Source organism: Pristis pectinata, chromosome 11 (genome assembly GCF_009764475.1).
Source record: "Pristis pectinata isolate sPriPec2 chromosome 11, sPriPec2.1.pri, whole genome shotgun sequence".
NCBI classification, from domain to species: domain Eukaryota; kingdom Metazoa; phylum Chordata; class Chondrichthyes; order Rhinopristiformes; family Pristidae; genus Pristis; species Pristis pectinata.
This window is the reverse complement of record NC_067415.1, coordinates 52,828,784-52,852,270: the sequence shown is the minus strand read 5'-3', so window position 1 is coordinate 52,852,270 and position 23,487 is coordinate 52,828,784. Positions and strand designations below refer to the sequence as shown.

At 39.9% G+C, this 23,487-nt stretch overlaps 1 protein-coding gene across 1 annotated transcript in view; it reads right to left on the bottom strand.

The window, feature by feature from the left end:
• The window catches only part of LOC127575822 (protein diaphanous homolog 3-like), a 421,273-nt gene that overhangs the window by 266,147 nt on the left and 131,639 nt on the right, over positions 1–23,487 (bottom strand). The window contains exons 16-17 of the mRNA XM_052025958.1: positions 17,647–17,940; positions 1,323–1,437 (exon numbers count right to left, since the gene is read on the bottom strand). Coding sequence (XP_051881918.1) covers positions 1,323–1,437; positions 17,647–17,940 — 409 coding nt within the window. The remainder of the gene's footprint in view (positions 1–1,322; positions 1,438–17,646; positions 17,941–23,487) is intronic.

The window sequence follows — 23,487 nt, the reverse complement described above, 5'->3', positions numbered from 1 at the left end:
TTGTTGCAGTGGGTGACTTTAACTTCCCCAATCTTGACTGGGACCTTAGTGCAAGAGGCTTAGATGGGGCAGAATTTCTTAGGTGCATCCAAGAGGATTTCCTGAAACAGTATGTCGATAATCAAAGTAGACGAGGCCTCGCTTTGGAAAATGAGCCTGGACAGGTGACTGACCTTTCAGTGGGACAGCATTTTGGGAAGTGATCACAAGTCCTTGAGTTTTAAGAAAGTTATGAAGAAGGATAATTATCTTTGTATCTTATTTGCTTCAAAACAAAGAAACATTGACATATTCATCAGTTTAAAATGAACTGTGCTCAGGCTAAATGAATAAAGGCACTGTTGTTGTTGTGAGTAATGGGGAGAGGGGTTTATTCAAGACGATTGTGGAACTGAGATGCACTTCAGTTCCTCCTTGATGCAAAGGAGGAAATTTTTTTTGTATCCACGTTTGGTTTGTGATTGCAAGAGCTGCTCATGAATTCTAAATAAGGCATATCCATTACCTGGTACAGCATTCCTAAATAAATTTTGCTGAGAAGTCTTTTACATTTCTTTATTTCTAAGGGCTTAAGATCTGTTTTAAAATATTGGACAAAACAAAGACATCAGTGATTTTTTTAATTAGGAAAAATGAAACTAAAATCTACCCCCGCCAAAAATTGAAAATATCTGCAGTTCTATCATGTGACATAAAATACAAGGTTTCTGTCTTTTCTAGTTTTCCAACAGGTCTCTTATAGCATCACTGTAGATTGTGCAATTAATAAAATTTAAAATAATCCTAAACCAGTCTCACTTAAAAAAAAATTGGGAACAAAATTAGAACCAAGATTGTTTGGATGGGTCTCTTCAATTGGTGAGGAGCCAAGGCATGGGGTTTGTGGGGAAAGGATGGTAGTGTTGGGATTGGAGGTTTGGAGCATCACAAGGTGCAAGTTTTGTTTTTTATTTCACCGTGTCTGAAGGCACTTTCCAATGCCTGCCTGTAGAGGCTCACACCTGCTCAAGTAGGTCCTCTAAGTTAAGAACCAATCCTCGCAAAACTTGTTCACGTCTGCTTCTGCATTAGTGGCATGTATCATCTGCAGGCAATGCACGTGCCAGTGAAGTTTATGGCAGTGGCAGCTGAAGGGCATTCACAACACTGTATTGCAGTCTACTGTACATGGTCTTATCAAATACTAAAAAAATATGCTCAACTGTGAAATTATGCAATGTGACACACTTATCCACAAAGGTTAAATATAGAAACAGTTTACCATACTTCGGATTTTGCAAATGCACAAACAGGAAATTTACTGTTAAAAATCAACAAAATACCTCGTTTCTGTGCACCGAAGATTGCACTAATCCGAGCAAACAGGTCAGGACTTTCGTATTTGTCTTCACTTGCTTTTATCCAGAAACAGTTCTCGGGCATTTCAACTGGTCTGATCTATGGGAACAAATGATAAATCAACAATCTACCATTAAAATATTAGGCTATGACATGTTTGAATTCTGCTTAAGTTATTTCATTCTTTCAAATTGACCAACTTAAATCACTGACTAAAGTCTGGAAGTCCAGCACTGAAAGAAGTTTAAGCTAGGAAAGGCATCATGCCACTTGTGCTGCACTAGTGGACTGTCCATGGAGTTCAATGGGACACCGTAAACTTCAACAGAGTCCCAGCTCCTCGGCCACTTGTCCACTGATCGATACTAGATTAAACCTGGCTTAAGTGCACTAGTTCAATTAGAACCAATGGGAAGAAAATGTTGCGTGGAGAACGGTAAGCAAACAATTTTGTTTAATTTAATTTAGATTAAACAGTATTAATTCTTGAAAAAGTGTTAATTTGTTTTTCATGTTCCTCAGTTATGTTTGAACGTTTTGAGACTTTCCAGACATTGCATTGATAGGCCTTGTGCACAGTACCGTGCCACGTGGATGCTTTCGGCACCACCCTCCCAGTGGAAAACTACACTAAGACCACATAGAAGGAAACAGCAGGAGAGAAGAGCACCAATAAAGAACCAGCTGCTGGTACCTCTTTTGATATAATAAATGCATAAGTGGCAATGAAGTTTACGGTAGTGGTAGCTGAAGGGCATTTCACAACACTTATGGCAAGAATATATTAAGTATTCAATTCACAAATTTACACTGTACATTTAGTTTGCATTAGAAAAACAGCTTTAATTTTTGTAAAGTCAAGTTAAGTCGAGTTTAATGTCATATGCCTAAGTAAGGTGAGATACAGGTACAATAAAAAAAAACTTGCTTGCAGCAGCATCACAGGCATGTAGATTCAAACACACAGAACATAAATTACACAAAACAGTGAAGAAAACGACTGTGTAAAAAAGTTAATGCAAATGATAGTGTAAGAGGCAGTTCATAGTGTTCCATTGCTGAGGTAAGATTAGGGTTGTGCAGGTTGGTTCAAGAATGCTGATGGTTGCAGGGAAGTAGCTGTTGCTGAACTTGATGGTGTGGAACTTCTGGTGTCTGTACCTCCTGCCTGACAACAGCAGCAAGATAATGTGACCTGGATGGTGGGGACCCTTGATGATAGACACTGCCTTCTTGAGGCAGCGCCTCATATATATACTTTCGATAATGGGGAGGGCTGTGCCCACAATGGACTGGGCTGTGTCCACTACTCTCTGCAGCCTCTTACATTCTTGTGCTTTGGGATTGCCGTACCAGACCATGGGGCAACCAGTCAAGATATTTTCAATAGTGCATCTGTAGAAGTTTGTTAGAGTATTTGGTAACCTGCCAAATCTCCTTAAGCTTCTAAGAAAGTAAAGACGCTAGCACGCCTTCTTCATGATTGTATCTACATGCTGGGCCCAGGACAGGTCATCCGCAATGCTAATGCTCAGGAATTTGAAGCTGCTACCTCTCTCCACCTCCAACCCACCAATCAGAATTGGCACATGGATTTGCGACTTCCCCTTTCTGAACTCAACGATTAGTTCTTTGGTTTTGTTGACGTTGAGTGTGAGTTTGTTATTGCAGCACCACTCAACCAGGTGTTCTATCTTACTCCTGTGCACTGATTCATAACCATCCATGATTCAGCCAACAACAGTGGTGTCATCAGTGAGTTTGTAGATGGTATTGGAGCTGTGCTTAGCCACACAGTCATGGATGCAAGGAGAATAGAGCAGGGGGTTAACACGCAGCCTTGAGGTGCACCTGTTTTGACAGTCAGTGAGGAGAAGATGTTGTTACCAATCCATAGTGATTGAAGTCTGCTGATGAGGAAGTTGAGGATCCAGTTGTAAAAGGAGGTACAGAAGCCCAGGTCTTGGAGCTTGGTGATAAGTTTGGAGGGGATGATTGTGTTGAACTCCAAACTGTAGTCGATGAACAGCAGCCTGACATATGCGTTACTGTTATCCAGATGGTCCAGAACAGAGTGGGGAGCCAGTGAAATAGAATTTGCTGTTGACTTGTCGTGGCGATAGGCAAATTGAAGCTGATCCAGGTCAATTCTGAGACAGGAGTTGATTCACGCCATTATCAACCTCTCGAGGCACTTCATTATGGTGAATATAGGTGCTACCAGACGGTCGTCATTGAGGCAAATCACCGTGCTCTCCACAGGCACCAGTACTAATAGATGCACTTTTGAATTACATGTCAACCAGTCAATTTCAAATCAGATAGATTATTGATGTCTCAATGATAGTGCAAATTCCAATTCTTTATATTTGAAATATACCAATCACAGTTAGTGACAATCAAAGTCTAGTCCCTGAACCTCCAAACACACTTATGCATTTGTTTACTTACTTCTTCACTAGTTTATTTTTCATTGTTTGCTCATTTCGACACCCATTTAATAATCCATTGAAAGAAATTATTGTACATTATTAAATAACTGTTTTTCATATATCGCATTTGGCAAATCTGCTTAAAATTACAAATGCAAACAAGCCCAACAAAATGTGCCTTCCAACTGCTGATTCAATGGATTGAATAACAGTTCTGACCAAGAAATGAGCCAGGAATATTCATATTGTGTACAACTCATTTACCCTCTGAAAAAAATGCTGCACCATCAGAAAATAATATTATAATTTCCTTGAACATAAACTTGAAATTGTTTTATGTTAGATAGTTTGTATCATAGGACTGTGATCACAACCAACCGGTCTCCCGCTGTTCTGCATGCAGTGCTGTTGTTGACCATATGCCGCTAAAAAGCCCAGTGGATCCTTAAACATAAAAGTGGTTGTGACTTTTCATTCATGGCACAAGGATGCAATTAGGATGCCACATGCAACAAATGTGAAAACCCAAATGCCCAAGTATTCTGATTGAAATGCCAAACCAGTGATGCACTGAAAGAGCAAGTTTCAACAGAAGTGCCTTGTTGATAACAGACTCCTATACCCAATCATTTATGACAGTCCAACTTCACTCATTTCTGAATGTAAATCCAAATGTTTCCAATTATCCACAGATTAAAGTGCCATTCATAAACTGGTATAAATTTGGGTAGTTCATGAGAGGATGGTCGAAATCATTTGTTAATCTTTGAATTCAGCATGATTCCCCTAAATCAAAGAAGCCCAACAGAGAGGAGAATCTATGGGCTTGATTTGGTTTTTAACCTTGGTCATAGAATTATGCTTTTCTGTCTTCTAATCAATCCAATTTAAGTAGTGTTTTTGCACAGTCGTAAGTAAACATTTGGCTGATTTTGGATGCTTCCATGAGAAACTTCCTGCTGCTTTTCTATTTACTGTTCTGAATTGTTTAAAACATTAATTACTACACACTGGCAATAAAGAAATGCACTATTGTTAAAGAAGTATTCAATGCCAGTGCTGCTCCGGAGGGTTCAAACTAGTTTGGCAGGGGGGTGGGAACCAGATCAGTAAGTCTGCGGATGGAGAGATTGAGGAGAAGGTGGATGATAAGTAAGTCTAGTTGGAAGAACGAGCTGGGCCAGGTTAATGAAAACTGTGAGGCTGATGGTCTGAAGTTTACTTATTCTAATGCAAGCATAACGGGCAGTGCGGATAAGCTGAGAGCATTGATTAGTATATGGAACTACGCTACTATAGCCTTTACAGAAACTTGTTTAAGGAAAGCACAGGACTGACAGCTCAAGGGATTAGATGTTTCAGACATGATAGGGAAGGATGTAAAAGTGGTGGGGAAATTGCATTGCTGATTAGGGAAAATGTTACAGCTGCACTTAGAGAGGACACCTTGCAGGGCTCATCCAGCAAGGCCATAATGGGTAGAGCTCAGGAACAAGAAAGATGCAATCACTATGATGAGATTATACTACAGGCCTCCCGATAGCTAGCAGGAGATAGAGGAACTGACAAGTAGGCAGATCATGGAAAGATGTAATAACAACGAGGTTGTTGTAGTGGGTGATTTTAACTTCCCCAATATTGACTGGTACTCCTTTAGTGTCAGGGGCTGAGATGGTGCAGAATTTGTTAGATGCGTCCAAGAGGGTTTCTTGAAACAATATGTAGATATTCCAACTAGACCATGTGCTGGGCAAGTGATCAAAGTTTCAGCGTGGCAGCATTTTTGGAACAGTGATCATAATTCTCTAAGTTTTAAAATAGTTATGGATAAGGCTAAGACTGGTCCTCAGGTGAAAGTGTTAAATTGACGGGAAGGCCATTTACAATAGTACTGGGCAGGAACTGGGAAAAGTAGATTGGGAGTGGTTGTTTGAGGGTAACTCTATATCTGACATGTGGAAGTTTTTAAAGGTTAACTGGTTAGAGTTCAGGCCCAGCATATTCCTGTGAGGATGAAAGAGAAGTTTGGCAAGGTTCACAAACCTTGGATTGTAAGAGATATTCTTAGTTTAGTCTAAAAGGAAAAGGAAGCATACATAAGGTTTTGGAAGCTTAAATTGGACAAGGCCCTTGAGGAATATAAGGGAAGCAGAAAAGAACTTAAACAAGGAATAAGTAAGACTAAAAGGGGCCATGAAGTGTCCTTGGCAAGTAGGATTAAGGAGAACCTCATGACATTTTATCTGTATATTTGGGCAAGAGGGTAGCTAGGAAAAGGGTAGGTCCATTCAAGGACAAACAAAGGGATTTATGTATGGAGCCAGAGAAAGTGGTTGAGGTCCTAAGTGAATATTTTGCATTGGTATTCACCAAGAAGGACATGGATGATGGTGAGATCGGGGAGAGATATATTGATGTTCCAAGGCATGCCGATATTAAGGAAGAGATGTTTGGTCTCTTGAAAGATATTAAGGTGGATATGTACCTAGAACCTGGTAGAATCTATCCTAGGATACCAAAGGAGGCAAGAGAGGAGATTGCTGAAGTCGTGATAGAGATCTTCTTTAGTCACAGGCAAAGTTCCAGAAGTCTGGAGAATAGCCAGTGTTATGCCATTGTTTAAAAAGAAGAACAGTGACAATCCAGGGGATTATGGCTGGTGAGCCTGACATCGGTGGCAAGGAAATTACTGGAGAAGATTTCTAGGGACATGATTTACTCACATTTGAAAAAGCATGGATTTATTCAGGAAAGTCAGCATGCCTTTAATGCAGGGAAGTCCTGTCTCATAAATTTGATTGAGCTATTTGAGTAAACGGTAAATAGCGTAGCGGTTGGCACTACACTGTTACAGTGCCAGAGATCGGGGTTCGATTCCCATCGCTGTCTGTAAGGAGTTTGTACGTTCTCCCGTGTCTGCGTGGGTTTCCTCCGGGTGCTCCGGTTTCCTCCCACATTGCAAAGACGTACAGGTAGGTTAATATGGGTTTAAAAAATGGGTGGCGCGGACTCGTTGGGCCGGAAGGGCCTATTACCACGCTGTAAACAAAATTTTAAAAAAAATTAATGAGGGTACGGCAGTGGATCTTGTTTACATTGATTTTAGTCAAGCATTTGACAAGGTTCCTCATGGTAGGCTGGTCCAGAAGATTAACTCACAAGGGATTTATAATGAGTTAGTAAATTTGATACAAAATTGGCTTAGTCATAGAAGACAGAGAGTAGTGGTGGAGGGGTGTTTTTCTGACTAGAGGTTTGTGACCAGTGGTATTCCACAAAGATAAGTGCTAGCACTTCTGTCGTTTGTTACATTATATATATATGATTTAGATGAAAATGTAGGTGGTCTAATTAGTAAATTTGCAGATGATATGAAAATTGGTGGAGTTGTGAATGGTGAGCAAAGTTGTCAAAGGATGCAGCAGGATATAACTCAGTTGGAAATTGGGTGGAGAAATGGCAGATGGAGCTTAATCAGGACAAGTATGAGGTGATCCATTCTGTGAGGTCGAATGCGAGAGTAAAGTATACAGTAAATGGCAGCATTGATGTACAGGAGAATCTTGGGGAACAAGTCCATAGCTCCCTCAAAGTGGCAACACAAGTGGATAGAATGGTAAAGAAGGCATGCTTGCCTTCCTCAGTCAGGGCATTGAGCATAAAAGTTGGCAAGTTAAGTTGCAGCTGTATAAACCTTCAATTCGGCTATGTTTGGAGTTTTGGTCGCCACACTACGGGAAAGGCGTGGAGGCTTTGGTGAGAGTGCAGAAATGGTTCACCAGGACTTTGCCTGGAATGAAGTGTAACAGCTATATGGAGAGGTTGGACAAACCTTTCTCGAGAGCATTGGAGGCTGAGTGGCTGCCTAGTCATAGAGAGGCAAAGATAGGGTAGATGGTTAGAGTTTTTTCCCTCAGGTGGAAATGTCAAATACGAGAGGGCATATGTTTTAAGGTGAAGGGGACAAAGAATAAAGGAGATGAGAAGGGCAAGTTTTTTTTGTTTATGCAATGTGGTGGGTAGCTGGAAAGTGCTGCCACACTAAGTAGAAGCAGATATGATAGTAACGTTTGAGAGGCATTTAGACAGACACATGGACAGGGAATAGAGGGATATGGACCAGGTTCAGGCAGATCAGATTTGTCAGATTGGCAAGATGGTCAGTGCAGACGTGGTGGGCCGAAGGGCCTGTTCCTGTGCTGCACTGTTCTATTCTAAATTAGAGATCAAAAATTTCTATGAAATTAGTATGGATTTTAATTTGAAGGCAACTTTTAATTCTTTGACATCTACAAATAAGGTTACACACTAATTTTCTAGCCTCACCAAATTCGAGGTGAATGTCAAGCTTAAGCAGCTTAGAAAATAAAGTTCCACAGTTAATCACCTTCCTTCACAGAAGACATTTTTTTTAATGTCCTATTAACATAAATCTTCTTCACAAAAAAAACAGTTCACACTTTTACTTAGATGGATTTAACTCAATAATATGGATTATATTTGAACATTCAAACTGTAAAGGACCTTCAAAAAAATTTAAATGGCCAGAAGCATTAAATTCTGACCAAAGCAACAGATTATAATTGTGCTGCAAATACCTGCAGCTGAAATATAGAATTTGTGAACAAAATTATGTTTACTTGTACAATAACAAAAAAAAAGGAAAAGCAGGAATTGGACAAATGCTCTTTGAACTTGCTCCGCCATTCACCCAGATAATGGCTGATCTGTTTGTGGCCTCGACTCCACTTTCCTCCCTGTTCCCCATAACCCTAAAATCCCCTACAGACCAAAACTTGATCTTTCTTCAGAGTATTCTCAATGATTTGGTTTGTATTTTCTGTGGAAAAGAAATAAAAACATTCAAGACTGCCTGAGTTTTGAGAAGCAAATAAATGCAACTCACAGTTAATTTAGCTGCAGAAGGTTGACAATGACTTGGTCCAAATTGGAATTTGCTAGCAAGCCCAAGAAGACCTACAAATATAAATGAATTCTGATCCAGTCTGAAGCAACAAAGAATATGGCTGTGACAGGACCAAAAGCTAAGCTAATGCAGGATGTCTTATGGATGTTCTTGTGTATTATGAAGCTGCTAAATTTTCAGGATCACAAATCCAGGAACGTCTTAAAACTGTAGTATCCTACAGCAGACTTATTCCACAGCATAACTGAGCAAGAAAGGCTTCTGAAAGACAAATTCCCTGATACAGGCATTCCTCAAATTAGAAATAACAGTTTTATCAACAATCAAGTGAGAAGGAAGAGCAAAACAGGTTGTATGAAATAGCTGTGATAAAACCCCAAGAGCCTGGATATTAAATATATTCATTCACAATAAAAGAAAATCAAGAAAAGAGGGAGAAGGGAAGTTAAAGAAGCATTGCTTCACTTTGGAGCAAGGAGTGAATCAGAAGATAATAAGAAAGACTAATAATGAGATTTGGAAGTTCAGAGAGGCCCCATAATTAGGGAATAGACATTCTGTGATCTAATGATGCCTACAGGGTACCAGAATAAGAGGCTTAACAGTCGAAATTCCAAAAAAAAATTCAGAAGATGCTATGATAGATTTCAGTTCAAGTGGAGACAGGGATGCAAATATATCTGTGTAGGATAACAACATGATCATACAGGAAGTAATACCAAATCAAACACATGAGTAAGGAATGAGAAACCGAATAACAATGCATTCATGTCAAATATTTGCATACTAGTAACTTCTAGTAACTGGAGCCACTAACGGACTATGGTTTGATTCATAAAGAGTTTCTGCCGTCCTCACTGGTGGTTCTTATGGAGCTGGGGGTTCAAGAACTCCGAGATGGCCTTTGCTTCTTGGAGTCAGAGTCATACAGTGCAGAAAAAGGCCCTTCAGTCCACCATGTCCATGCTGACCATTGTATCCATCTACACAAAGCTCATTTAACAGTACTTGGTCTGTAGCCTTTACCCCCCTGGCAATTTAGGTGCTCGTCCAGATGCTTGTTAAATGTTCAGAGAGTACCTGCTTCTATCACCTTCTCAGGTAGTGCTTCCAGATTGCAACCACCCTCTTGGTGAAAAACATTTTCCTCAGATCCCTTAACTTCTAATTCTTCACCTTAAACCTATGCCTTTTGATTTTAGACATCACTATTACAGAGAAAAGTTTCTCACTTTAAACTATATCTATGTCTCTCGTAATAATATAGCAGTAGTTGGCATGTCCACGTACATATATATAACCTAGTGTGTTGGTATTGTTTAATAAGGTATTCATACCTCCATTATTGTCACTTTGGCATTTCATTTTGCACTACCTCAGTTTGCACAACCATACTTTGGACCATTCCATTGTTTTTGTGCTTGTCGCTGTATTTATTACTACCATGTATACTGTTTACCCTGTGAGCTCTGCACGGGCAAGGTATTTCATTGCACCCTGGTGTATAGGACAATAAACTAATCTGAATCTAAATCATTGATTGTTAAAAACCCTAGTTACTGAGGAAAGTGCAGTATGTTACCTAACCAAGGCATGATCACTGTAACAACTGTGAGAGAGGAGCTGTGGAGTCAGGGGAGCTGAACTGAACAATGGTGAGAGAAGATAAAGATGGCACATTTACTGACCAAATGTCTGGCATGATTGGATTTGTCAGGCGGTGGCCAGATTGACACCAACATTGCTTAAAGAAAAAAATAAACAAGCATACATTAAGTACACTTGTGGAATGCGAAGTGTAACAAAATGTGTGAAACAGAGAGAAAGAGAGAAAGAGAGAAAGAGAGAAAGAGAGAATTTTTACCCGCCTGCTTGTTTGCACCAGCCGGCTTAACTGTATGAGGAGTGGCCAAAATTTTCTCAAAGTCAGCAGGCTGGAGATTCAATCAATATCAATGCATGTACTCCAAAAGAAAACCTGCAAGGACTGGATATCCAAGATCGGATAATATCTGTAACCTCAAGTAACTGGAAGTTGTAACAATGAAGTCAGTTAGATTGACATGACTTTGAGCTCTTGATTATTTAAAAGAAACATTTCTTTTGGGAATTCGTTGTATCCTCATTATTTTGTAAACCTCTGTCAGGTCCCCACTTCAGCCTCCACTGCTCCAAGGAAGACAAACCCAGCATATCCAATCCTTCCTCATAACTGAAATGCTCCATCCTGGGCAACATCCTGGTAAATCTCTTGTGCACCCTCTCCAGTGCAATCAAGTCCTTCCTATAGAATGGAAACCAGAACCTCACACAATATTCTAGCTATGGCCTAATCAATGTTTTATAAAGTTGTAAATATAAACTCCATGCTTTTATATTCTATGCCCCAGCCAATAAAGGCCTTTAATCATATATGCGTTCTTCACCACCTTATCTACCTGTGCTGCCACCTTTGGGGATCTATGGGTTTAATCCTCCAAGATTTCTGTTCCTCCTTAGGCCCCATATTCATGGTGCATATTCTACTTTTATTAGACCTTCCAAGGTACATCATCTCACACTTATGAGGATTAAATACCACCTGCCATAGCTCTGCCCAATTTATCAGCTGATCAAAACTAGTCTGAAGTCTAAGACTATATTTTTTACCATCAGCAATACAACCACCAATTTTCATGCAATCTGCAAGCTTGCTAATATCTCCAACATTCATATCCAAATTATTAATGTATATGATAAATAGCAAGTGTTCCAGAACCAACCCCTGTGGTTCGCCACTGGCCACAGGCTTCCAATCACAAAGACAACCTTTTATCATCTCCCTCCGTCTTCTGTTACCAAGGCAGGTTTGGATCCAATTCACCAAATTTGCCTTGGATCTCACGTTTTCTTGTGTTTTGGACTAACTTTCCCTGTTGAACTTCATCAAAGCCCTTACTGAAGTCTATGTAAACTACATCAACCCTACTGCCTTTATCAATATATCTTGTTACTTCTTCAAAATTCTCAATCAAATTAGTCAGACAGGAACTTATACCAACAATTCCATGCTGACCCACCCTTATAAACCCCTGCCTTTCCAAGTGTAGATTAACTCCATCCCTCAGAATCTTTCTCCTATGTCTTCCCGCACACTGACATGAGACTCACAGGCCTGTAATTACCTTGCTTATCACTGCTGCCTTTCTTGAATAAAGTGCATCATAAGTCTAGCACTTGATCTCTTTCAGTGCCACAGCAATCTTCCCTCTTGTCTTAGCAACCAAGGATACACTTCAACAGAACCACAGGATTTATCCAACCTTAAGGCCACTGAGGCACCTATACATTCGCCCTTCTTATGATAACATGTTCTAGACTTTCACTGCTCACCCCACATCCCCACTCCCTGAGTTCTCCAACTATCATGTCCTTCTCCTTAGTGAACACAGATCAGAAGTATTCATTTAGAACATAAAATATTACAGCATAGTATAGGCCCTTCAGCTCATGATGTTATGCTGACATTTTATCCTGCTCCAAAATGTACCTAACCCTTCCCTCCCACATAACCCTCCATTTTTCTATCATTCATGTGGCTATCCAAGAGTTTCTTAAATGTCCCTTATGTATCTGTCCCCACAACCTCTGCAGACAGCATGTTCCACGCACCCACCATTCTGTGTAAAAAAAACCTATCTCTGACATCCCCCTTCCTCCAATCATCTTACAATTATGTCCCCTTGTGTTAGCCATTTTTGCCCCGGGAAAAAGTCTCTGACTGTCCACTCAATCTATGCCTCCTATCATCTTGTACACCTATATCAGGTCACCCCTCATCCTCCTTTGCTCCAAAGAGAAAAGCCCTAGCTCGCTCAACTAATCCTCATAAGACATGCTCTCTAATCCAGGCAGCATCCTGGTAAATCTCGTCTGCACCCTCTCTGAAGCTTCCACATCCTTCCTATAATGAGCCAACCAGAACTGAACACAATATTCCAAGTGTGGTCTGACCAGAGTACTATAGAGCTACATCATCACCTCGCAGCTCTTGAGCTCAATACTCCGACTAATGAAGGCCAACGTTCCAGACGCCTTTAACAACCCTATTGACTTGTGCGGCAACCTTGAGAAATCTATGGATGTGGACCCCAAGATCCCTCTGTTCCTCCACATTGCCAAGAGTCCTGCCATTAACCTTGTATTCTGCTTTCAAATTCGATCTTCCAAAGTGTGTCACTTCACACTTTTCAGGGTTGAACTCCATCTTCCACTTCTCAGCCCAGCTCTGTATCCTATCAATGCCCTGTTGTAATCTACAGCAACCTTCTACACTATCCACAACACCACCAACTTTCATGCCATCTGCAAGCTTACTAACCCACCCTTACACATCCTCATCCAAGTCACTTATAAAAATCATAACGAGCAAATTTAACACCTAAACCTCTTCCTCTGGCTCCACAAATCTCTCTCCCAAAATCTCACCTCAACCTTTCGTCAATTCTTTGTTGAGTCGCTACAACCACTTCAACAATTTCATTCTGTTCCCCCACCAACTGGCCAATTTCTTTATTTTATTTTTTAAATGAATTGTGAGATATAGATCTTACTGTTTATTAAGGGGATGGCAATCTTTTTTTTGATCAGTCTATTATTTGCATTAGTCTATTACAACTAAGCAATGCTTCAGCTACTTCGGAGAACAATTAACAATCAAGCACACAGTTATAGGACTGTAAATCTATTGAACTGATGAGAACTTCAGATATTTATGAACTAATCTGGAGGTAAAATATCCTGAAAATGTAACGCATTGTTGCATGAGATCTAAATGAGGTTTTAAATAGAATACAAAATGATAATTACTGCATAGCAAATTCTATGGCTCTTAGGAAACCAATTTATATATGTTGACAATAATTGCTTCATATGGGAATATAGGCGAGAGGGGAATAGGTCATTTGGTTCCTCAAGTCTGCTCTGTCCTGGCATATCTGAACCTCGACCTCAACTGCATATTTTGTTTTATTGCTATAACCCTTGATTCACCGGAAGTCAACAAATCTGTCTACCTCAGACCTGAATATACTTAATAATTCAACATCCAAAGAGAATTGTTGTAGAGAATTCCAAAGATTCACTGAAAAAGGAATTCCTCCTCAGCTCAGTCAAACCCCTAGCCAGATACTATGACATCTAATTCTACACATCTCTGCAGGGAAACATACTCGAGGCACCCTCAGATTGTTAAGTTTTAAAAAAGATCACCTCTTGTTCATCGAACTTCCAGATAATAGTCCCATTTTGTTCGGTATTACCTGAAAGGACATTCCTATCATCCCAGGAAGCTAGTGAACCTTTGTTGCATTTGCTCATGTGTTGTAATTATTTTCTTTTTTTGCATAGCTTATATTTCAGCTTCAAACTTGCTTTTCTGTGTATATTCCAATCTTTATCTCAGCTGATTTGTCTGGACTGTTATGTAATGGCAACTGACGTTAGGAAAAGGGAAGTCCAATTCTCAGTGTTGGATAGATTATTGCAGCCAGCTCACTTCAGGACAAGTGACATATGGGAAACACTTCAACATGAAATACAAATTCCATGATCATCAAACAATTTTCCACTTTCTTTCCTGATGCAATTATTATGTTTTAAATTAATCTGGACTTTAGAAATGTGAACTAGCATGGAAAAAATGGTTGCAAATTACCTTCTATCAAAATCCACACCAGAACAAAAGAAACGGAATCAAGGGTAGGCAATAAGGCCCCTTGCACCTGATTCATCATTTATTAAAATCATGGCTGATTTTCAAACTCAGTGTCACTTTCTTGTACTAACCCAATAGCCTTGGATTTCCTTAATATCTGAAAATGTATCGATCACTCGGCAACTGAGCTCCACAAATCTCTTAAACGGAAAGTTTCAAGATTCATTATCCGCAACTTATATGCTTTCACACTTTCTCGTGACATCGCAGGCCATTCAGCCATCTAGTATCAGCTAGATCTCAGTGCAATCCCATCAATCTCATTCCTTAACTTATGCCTAGTAACTGATTCTCTCTAACAAATCCATCAACGCCTCTCCGATTCCCCTACCATCTACCTACGCTACAGGTGATTTACAGTGGCCCAATGAAGCAACCAACCAGCACATCTATGGGATATGGGAGGAAATTGGAACACCCGGGGGAAACCTTCTAGGTGAAGATATGTTTTCTCGTCTCTATCCTGAATGGACACCCCCCTTATTCTGAGACAGCGACAAACTTATTCCAGGCACATCAGACAGGGGAAACGTCATCCTTACATCCACCTGTCAAGCCCCTTAAATTTCAATGAAATCACCTCTCATGCTTCCAAACTCTAGAGAGCAAAGGCCGAGTCTGCTTAATCTTGCCTCAATAGTACAATTCCACCTCCACCCCCCCCACCACCCTTTCCAGGAGTAAATCTGGTAATCCTTTGAGGTACTCTTTGTGGATATATATTGCACATATATCCTTCTTTGGGTTAGGAGACAAGATTTGTGGACAATATTCCAGATGTGGCCTCACCTGAATCAAATACAATTTCAGTAAGTCATTGTTACTCAAATCTTCTTCCAATAAAGACCAACTTACCATTTGCATTCCTGATTGCTTGCTGTGTGTTAACTTTTAGTGATTCATGTACAAGGACATCAAGGTCTTTCTGAACGCAAACACCTTTCAATCTCTCATCATTTAAAAATATTCCACTTTTCTATTTTTACTCAGTAGATGACCTCATGTTTTTTCCACATTATATCCATCCACCATGTCCTTTTCAATTAACTTGACCAGTCTTAATCTCCTGAGGATGTTCTGTATCCTCCTGACAATTCACAATTATCCAGCTTTGCATCATCAGCAAACTCAGATACATTACACTTGGTCCCCTCTTCCAAATCATTTTCCAATCCTGAATCCATTACAGCATATTATCACTAATCCCATGTGCTCCAATTTTGAGAGGCACATCAAAGGCCTTCACAAAGTCCAAATACACCACATCCATTGGTTCCCTTTTACCATTTCTGCTATTTACAACTTCAAACTCTACAGATTTGTCAAACATGATTTCCATTTCATAAATCAATGATGACTCTGCCCAAGTTCATTATTATTTCCAAAATTCCTGTTAGAACTTCCTTAATAATGGATTCAGCATTTGCCCAATTAGTGAGGTCAGATTAACTGGTCTGTAATTCACCATTTTTTCTTTTACTTCTTTCTTAACAAAGGGGTTACATTTGTTACTTGCATGCTATGTGAATCGTTTGAGCATCAATGGAATTTTTGAAGACAACAAGCTGTGCATCCACCCTCGCCATTACTGTCTCTTTCAAAACCTTGGAATGCAAGTCATCAGGTTCCGGGGATTTACTGGCTTTTTGCTAACTTTAAATCTCTTCCTCTTAACTATTTCCAGGAAGATTTTTGTCTCATCTTATGTGAAGGCAGACACAAAGCATGTATTTAATTTCTTTATTCCCCAATATAATATTTCCTATCTCAGGCTGGAAGGGACCTACATTAACCCTTGAATAGGTATTTTGTTTTTTTACACACAGGTGAGCTCTCCTGAGTTATCAGAATTTGTTTTCAAAAGTGCCTTGTAGATTTTCATAAATCATTTTCTAAATGCTTTCTTAACTTTTAAGCCCATCGTGTCCAATTTTCTGCTTTTATTGAGCTTATCAACAAAATAACATGGTGAAAATATTATTGGTACTTGCAGGAACTACAAACTATGCACAACTTCAAACAAATATTACCCCAACTTTCACTTTGTTGTTTTTGATGAATCAATGTGCCAATTTATAACAGGTGTTCACAATATCCTTGGAATCATTAATTTTCTGAGATTCTGAGACTTGTTACTTGATTAATTTCATTGGGACAAATATGGCAAAGTTTAAAGTTTACATTAATTTCTTGCCACAGGCAAGATTTCAGTATTTTTTTTAAGATGTAGGTTATTTACCTGCAGGTTTCCTCCTGTTTTGACAAGAATTGCACTTTGGTTGCATTGCAAATAGAACAGAAGACTGATCAAAATTACATCAGACAAAGGACAAACCTAATTTAAAATGCTGTTGTTTTATGACAACTGAGGGGGGAGGTTGGCACTTGATGTCTGTAACTTTATGTCTACGCCAATATGATGTGAATGTGTACACTGAAAAGCATTTAAGGTTTATTTATTTCATGCTTCCACGTTCAGTGAAGCTACTAATGAGGGAAAAAAAAGGCAAAATTTTGCCTTTACACACTGAAGGTAAATGTTGCATTGAAAAACAGTTATATTTTGCATGTTTTTACTTATTCCATTTGCTGGGTATAGCAAGTTGATGTGACAAAAGTTGTGTTTGGTCACTAACTCCAAACAATGACAGAAGATAACAATAAGTAAGTACTCATTTTCTGTAACCTCTGCTTTAATAAGAATCAAAATCAAATCAAAAGTTCGTCACTTTTTCGAAAAAAATGTGGACAATATACACATATTAATATTGAACTGTAGACACAATGATTTAAAATTTTTTTTAGTCAGTCTGAACTGTGATTGAACTCTGCAAACCAATTTTCTGCTGGTAATACTTAATACTTAATGTTGAATGAACTGCACAAGTCTGAAGCTGCCAAGGAGAAAGAACAATGGATCCATGAATTGACAATTCAAACAGATTAATGGCAATAAATGTCAGAATGAAATCCTGCAAGCAAAGCTGAATCAAAGTAGGGAAAAGTCTACAATGAGTTTATTACTATCAGAGTACAGAAGGAAAAGTGATTATATTGAAATTTTATCAATGAAAATACATGCCATGATATTCTTGAGTTTGCCAGAAAGATTGCTTCTCTTCACTACCCTTTATAGTTTCTGACCAAAATCTATTTATTTATTTATTTACCTTTTTTTGGAAAATGACACATACCTTACACCAGTTGATTCTTTTCATATTAATATCCAGTTTGAAGTCTTTTTTAGCTTTCAATCCATGTGGCAGCAAATGAGGAGTTGGAGAGCAGTGCCCACCTGTAAATCCAGGTGGAGGTGGAGGTGGAGGAGGAGGAGGTGGAGGAGGAGGAGGAGGAGGAGGAGGTATTCCAGATCCTGCTACCAATGGAGGTGGTGGTGGCACTCCAATTTGACATGGAGAATTGTCTTTTGCCACTCCACTTTCTGCACTGGACATTGTGGCCAAAAGATTTATTGATGATCCTGTAAGCTTAAGAAAAAAATTGAGAAATTAGACCTACAAAATTTAAATTTTAGTCCAAAATTCCATCAAAATAATGTTCTGACAGTCTTTCTACTTGGTTTCCTGAAAGCATCAACTCTTTGGTAGACTAAGATCCATAAATACTCATCAAATTCATGACATTTTCTTAAGAAAATTGTATTTACATTAACAACATTTAAAAGGTACTTGGACAGGTACATGGATAGGAAAGGTTTAGAGGATAGGCAAATGGGACTAGCTTGGTTGGGAATTTTGGTCGGCATGAACCAGTTGGGCCGAAGGGCCCGTTTCCGTGCTATATGGCTCTATGACTCGACGTGGCTCTTCCAGTTCAGATATATGGGAGCACAGTGGGTCAGTGACCAAACAAGTAAACCAAAGAGCTGTTTATTTTAGCACTTTGCATTAGAAAGTGAAGTTATCATAATCATACTTCATATGGACAAGTGCAGAGTTATGTTGCATCACTCCAGAAATTCAGCTGGGCACTTCTATGCCTTTCCACATTGGACACACATTAAATGACTTCATTCTTCATGCAAGTCTTTTTAGAGTGTTACTTAGGAAGATTAACAAGATTGGCCTGGACATTCCCAAAACAGTCATGGGTTATTAATGCAATTCTCTACTAAGACACTACCATTATTTACCTTCATGCTTCAGGCACCAGTCCATCAACCAGAATATCAAAACCCCATCTCCATCTTACTGCACCAATTGATCTCATTACCCAATTGGCCTAGATCTTAAATGCCGAATTGCACCTGGCCCCAATCAAACTTGACCTAAAAGATCCCCCCATTGTCCCCGTTCTTCAGTCGCTCAATCTGGGTCATAATCGCCATCTCTATCCCAATATCGCACATCACTAACTTCAAGTCAACCAAAACAGCACTCAGGCCCCAATCCATTTTCCAATGTCTACATACCAACATCACCAACCCACCCTCCAGTCCCCAAAAAAAGGAACTTCAATGACCAACGTCCCACTAACCCCAAAAGGCCTCAGTTTAACTACTACACAATCTCAGCTTTATACCTTCAGAGAAAAATGTGCAGCTGGACTTTAACATCTCTGAACACTTTTGAAGTTTGCTGATGCAGGCCCACTATCAAAACAGTCACTGATATGATGCACAATGACCATATTGGATGACTTTTACACTGCCTGACAATTTCCAGCTATTATCTCTCATGGCAAACCAAAAAAAAACTGCAGATGTTGGAAATATGAAATAAAAACAGAAATCTGAAATTACTCAACAGGACAGGCTGCACCTATATCGGGAGAAACAAATCAATGTCTCATGTTGGTGATGTTTCATCTGCTAAAAAATCAATACAGAATTATTGACTTGAAACATTAACTTTCCACAAGGACTTACTGATTCTTTCAAGCATTCTGTATTTTTATTTCCTAGTCCTTTAAGGTCTGAGTAACCGAAGATGTTTTTGACCCAATGGGATTTATTCCTTAATTTAAACAAATGTAGAGCTGAAGTTACTTAGTTCCTTATCAATTGACTTGAACACAAGGGAGCTTTATAAAGAAGTTTGCAGATGATACAAAAACTGATCATATAGTTGACAGGGAGGAGGACAGCCTTTAATTTGAGGAGCATATAGATGGCCTGGTCAGTTAGGCAAATGAAATTTAATCCAGGGAAATGCAATATAATGTATTTGGGGAAGAGCAACCATTTGGGGAATGCACAATAAATGGGAGGATTATGACACGGAGAGGAACAAAAAGAGATTAAAATATCTGTCTATAGATTCTTAGAAGTAGCAGGAAGATAGATAAGATGGTTAAAAAGGCAGTTGAAATGCTTTCTTTTGTTAGGTAAGCACAGAATATAAAAAATGAGAAGTTGTTGGAATTGAATACAACCCCTACTTTGCAGCCTAATGGCATGAACATTGAATTCTCCCACTTTAGGTAATCCCCACCACCCCACTTCACCACAACATTCCCCCCACCCCCCAACATGCTTATTCTCTTCTTCCCTTTCCTAGCCTCTCTTTTTCCCTCTCTCCTCACCTTTGACCCATCCCCCAGTGATCTGCTCTCCCCTCCCCCGCACCTGCCTATCACTATCTCTTACCTGCATCTACCCATCACCTCCCTGTGCCCACCCCACCTCCCCTCTTTTGTCCACCCTTTTCCCTCCTATATATTGGGCTTCCCCTTTTCCTATCTCCAGTCCTGAAGAAGGGTCCTGACCCAAAATGTTGGCCACCTGCTTTTCTCCGCGGATGCTGCCTGGCCTGCTGAGTTCCTCCAGCATCATTGGGTTTTTCATCTAGATTCCAGCATCTGCAGTCCTTTGTTTCTCTATTATGGCAGAGCTTTAGTTTTCTTAGAGTTGTATAGCATGGAAGCAAGCCCTTCAAGACCAAATCGTCCAAGCCGATCAAGATACCAACCTACACTAATCCCATTTGCCTTTGTTTGGCCCATATCGCTCTAAATCTTTCCTAACCATGTATCTGTCCAAATGTCTTCTAAACATTGTAATTATACCTGTCTCTACAGCTTCCTCTGGCAGCTTGATCCATATACCCAACACACTCTGTATGAAAAATTTATCCCCAAGATCCCCTTTAAATCTTTCCCCTCTCACCTTAAAGCTATGCCATCTGGTTTTAGACTTCCCCAACCTAGGAAAAAGACCGAGTATCTACCCTACCTATGCCTCTCATTATTTTATAAACCTCTCTAAGGTCACTCCAGAGCTTCCTTCACTCCAGGAAAAACAGTCCCAGTCTATCCAATCTCTCCTTATGATTCAACCCCTCCAGTCCATGTAACATTCCTGTGAATCTTTTCTGCACCTTCTCAAGCTTAATCACATTCTTCCTATAATGCAGCAACCAGAACTGCACACAATACTCCTATGTGCAACCTCACCAATGACTTGTCCAACGGTAACATGACATCCCAACTCCTATACTTGACAGCTTGGCCAATGAAGGAAAGCATACTATATGCCTTCTTCATCTCTGTCTACCTGTGTTGCCATTTTGTGGGAGACACCATCTCCTAGGCCCTAAACTCATCTCTGCAACAACTGAATAACAACGATACATCAGACTCCTATTTATTGACGACAGCTCTATCTTCAATACCATAATTCCGAACAAACTCTTCTCCAAACTCCTAGACCTGGGATTCGGCACCCCCCTTCTGCAAATCGAGCACAATCAGTTAGGATAGGCAGCAACACCTCCTCCATGATTATCCTCAACATCAGTGCCCTGCAAAGCTGCATCATCAGCCCCCTACTTTATTCCCTATATACTCATGACTGTGTGGCTAGATTCTGCTCTAACTCCATTTATAAGTTTGCAGATGACACCACCATAGTGGGTGGATCTTTAACAATGACAAGACGCAGTACAGGAGGGAGATAAAGAGCCTAGTGGCATGGTGTTAAGACAACTACCCCCTCCCCCTCAATGTCAGCAAAACAAAAGAGATGGCCATTGACCAGGAAGCAGGGCAGACTACATACCCTAGTCTGTATCAGTGGTACTGAGGTGGAGATGATTGAGAGCTTCAAGTTCCCAGGTGTAAATATCACCAACAATTTTTCCTGGTCTAGCCACATGAACGCTATTTTCCAAGAAAGCACACCAGCGCCTCTATTTCCTCAGAAGGTTAAGGAAATTCAGCATGGTTTTTACCAATTTTTAGAGATGCATGATAGATAGCATCCAATCTAGATATGTCATAGCTTGGTATGGCAAGAAATTGCAGAAAGTTGTGAACACAACCCAGTCCATCACGAAAACTAGCCTCCTTTCCGTTGACTCTTTCTGCACTTCCCACTGCCTTGGGAAAGCAGCCAACGTAATCAAGGACCCCTCCCACCCCGGTCATTCCCTCTCCTCCATCCTCCCATTGGGCAGAAGATACAAAAGCTTGAGAACATGTGCCACCAGGCTCAAAGATAGCTTCTGTCCTGCTGTTATAAGACCCTTGAATGGACCTCTTATATGCCAAAGATAAACACTTGATTTCTCAATTTACTTCATCGTGGCCCTTGCACTTTATTTGTCTACCTACACTGCACTTTCTCTGTAACTGTTTTAAGCTGTCTCTGTAACATTATATTCTGTTTTTTTTTTCCTTTGGCACTACTTTGATGTACTTATGTATGGAATGATCAGATGGGGATGGCATGCAAACAAAAGCTTTTCACTGTATCTCGGTACATGTGACAATCATAACATAATTACCAATGTACTTCTACCCCAAAGTTTTGCTGTTCTACAGCACTCCCTAGGGGCCTGCCATTCACTGTGTATGTTCTGGCCTCGTTTAACTTCCCAAAATGGATCACTTCACACTTGTCTGAGTTAAATTGCATCAGCCATTCCCTTGCCCACTTTCCCAGTTGATCAATATCCGATTGTAGCCTTAGACAACCTTCTTGACCGACCATGATACCACCAATTTTGGTGTGATCTGCAAACTTACGAATAATGCAAAAATCAAGATGCTGGAGGAACTCGGCAGGTCAGGCAGCATCTATGGAGGGAAAATGTTACTACCAATGCTACTTACATTCTCTTCCAAATCACTAATATACAGTATAAGACTAACACAAAAGGACCCAGCACCAACCCATGGCCACCACTGGTTGCATGCGTCCAATCTGAAAAGCAACCCTCCAATACCATCCTCCGCCTCCTACCACCAAGCCAATTTTTAGATATTTAGATATTTATTTTGTATCCAAATTGGCTGTCTCACCCTGGATCCCATGTATTCCAACCTTCTGGACCAGCCTATCATGTGGGACCTTGTGTATAGTTTTGGTCACTACATTACAGGGAAGATGAGATTGCACTGGAGAGGGTGGAGAATAGATATACAAGGATGTTGCCAGGGATTGAAAAGTTTAGCAATGAGTAATGATAGGAGAGACTGGGATCACTAACTTTTGAATACAGGGGACTGAAGGGAGACTTGATTGTGCATGTAAAATTACAAAGGTCCAAGATTAAATTGGAAGGATAATCAGCTCTCTTAGCCCAGGAATCAAAAAAAGTGAGCATAAATTTAAATTAATTGGCAGAAGGACAGAGAAGAGATGAAGATTTCTTCCCCCCTGCTGCCACTTAGTGGCAGGGGTCTTAAACTCATTGCCTGAAAGGGTGGGGTATATTGAAATCCTCACCACATTTTAAAAGTACTTGGATCTGTATTTGGAAGAGCCATGATCTAAACGGCTGAGGACCAAGTGCTGGAAAGTTGGATAGTTGGGTAGCTCTTTTATGACTGACACAGACACAATGGGCCTCATGGTCTCCTCCTGTAACATTTTTTCTATGACAATATGAATATGGAAACCTACTTCCATTTCAATCAGTCATTAACTATATTTTTAATGGTTGTGGGTTAAAGTTGGCAGGCAGTTCTACTTCATCATACTGTTAGACTAACTAATGTGATGTCTTTGTTAATTATCTTGCTGCCACCTGACCCTCCCTGTACAACAGGGAGATACAAACATAGTTCTTACA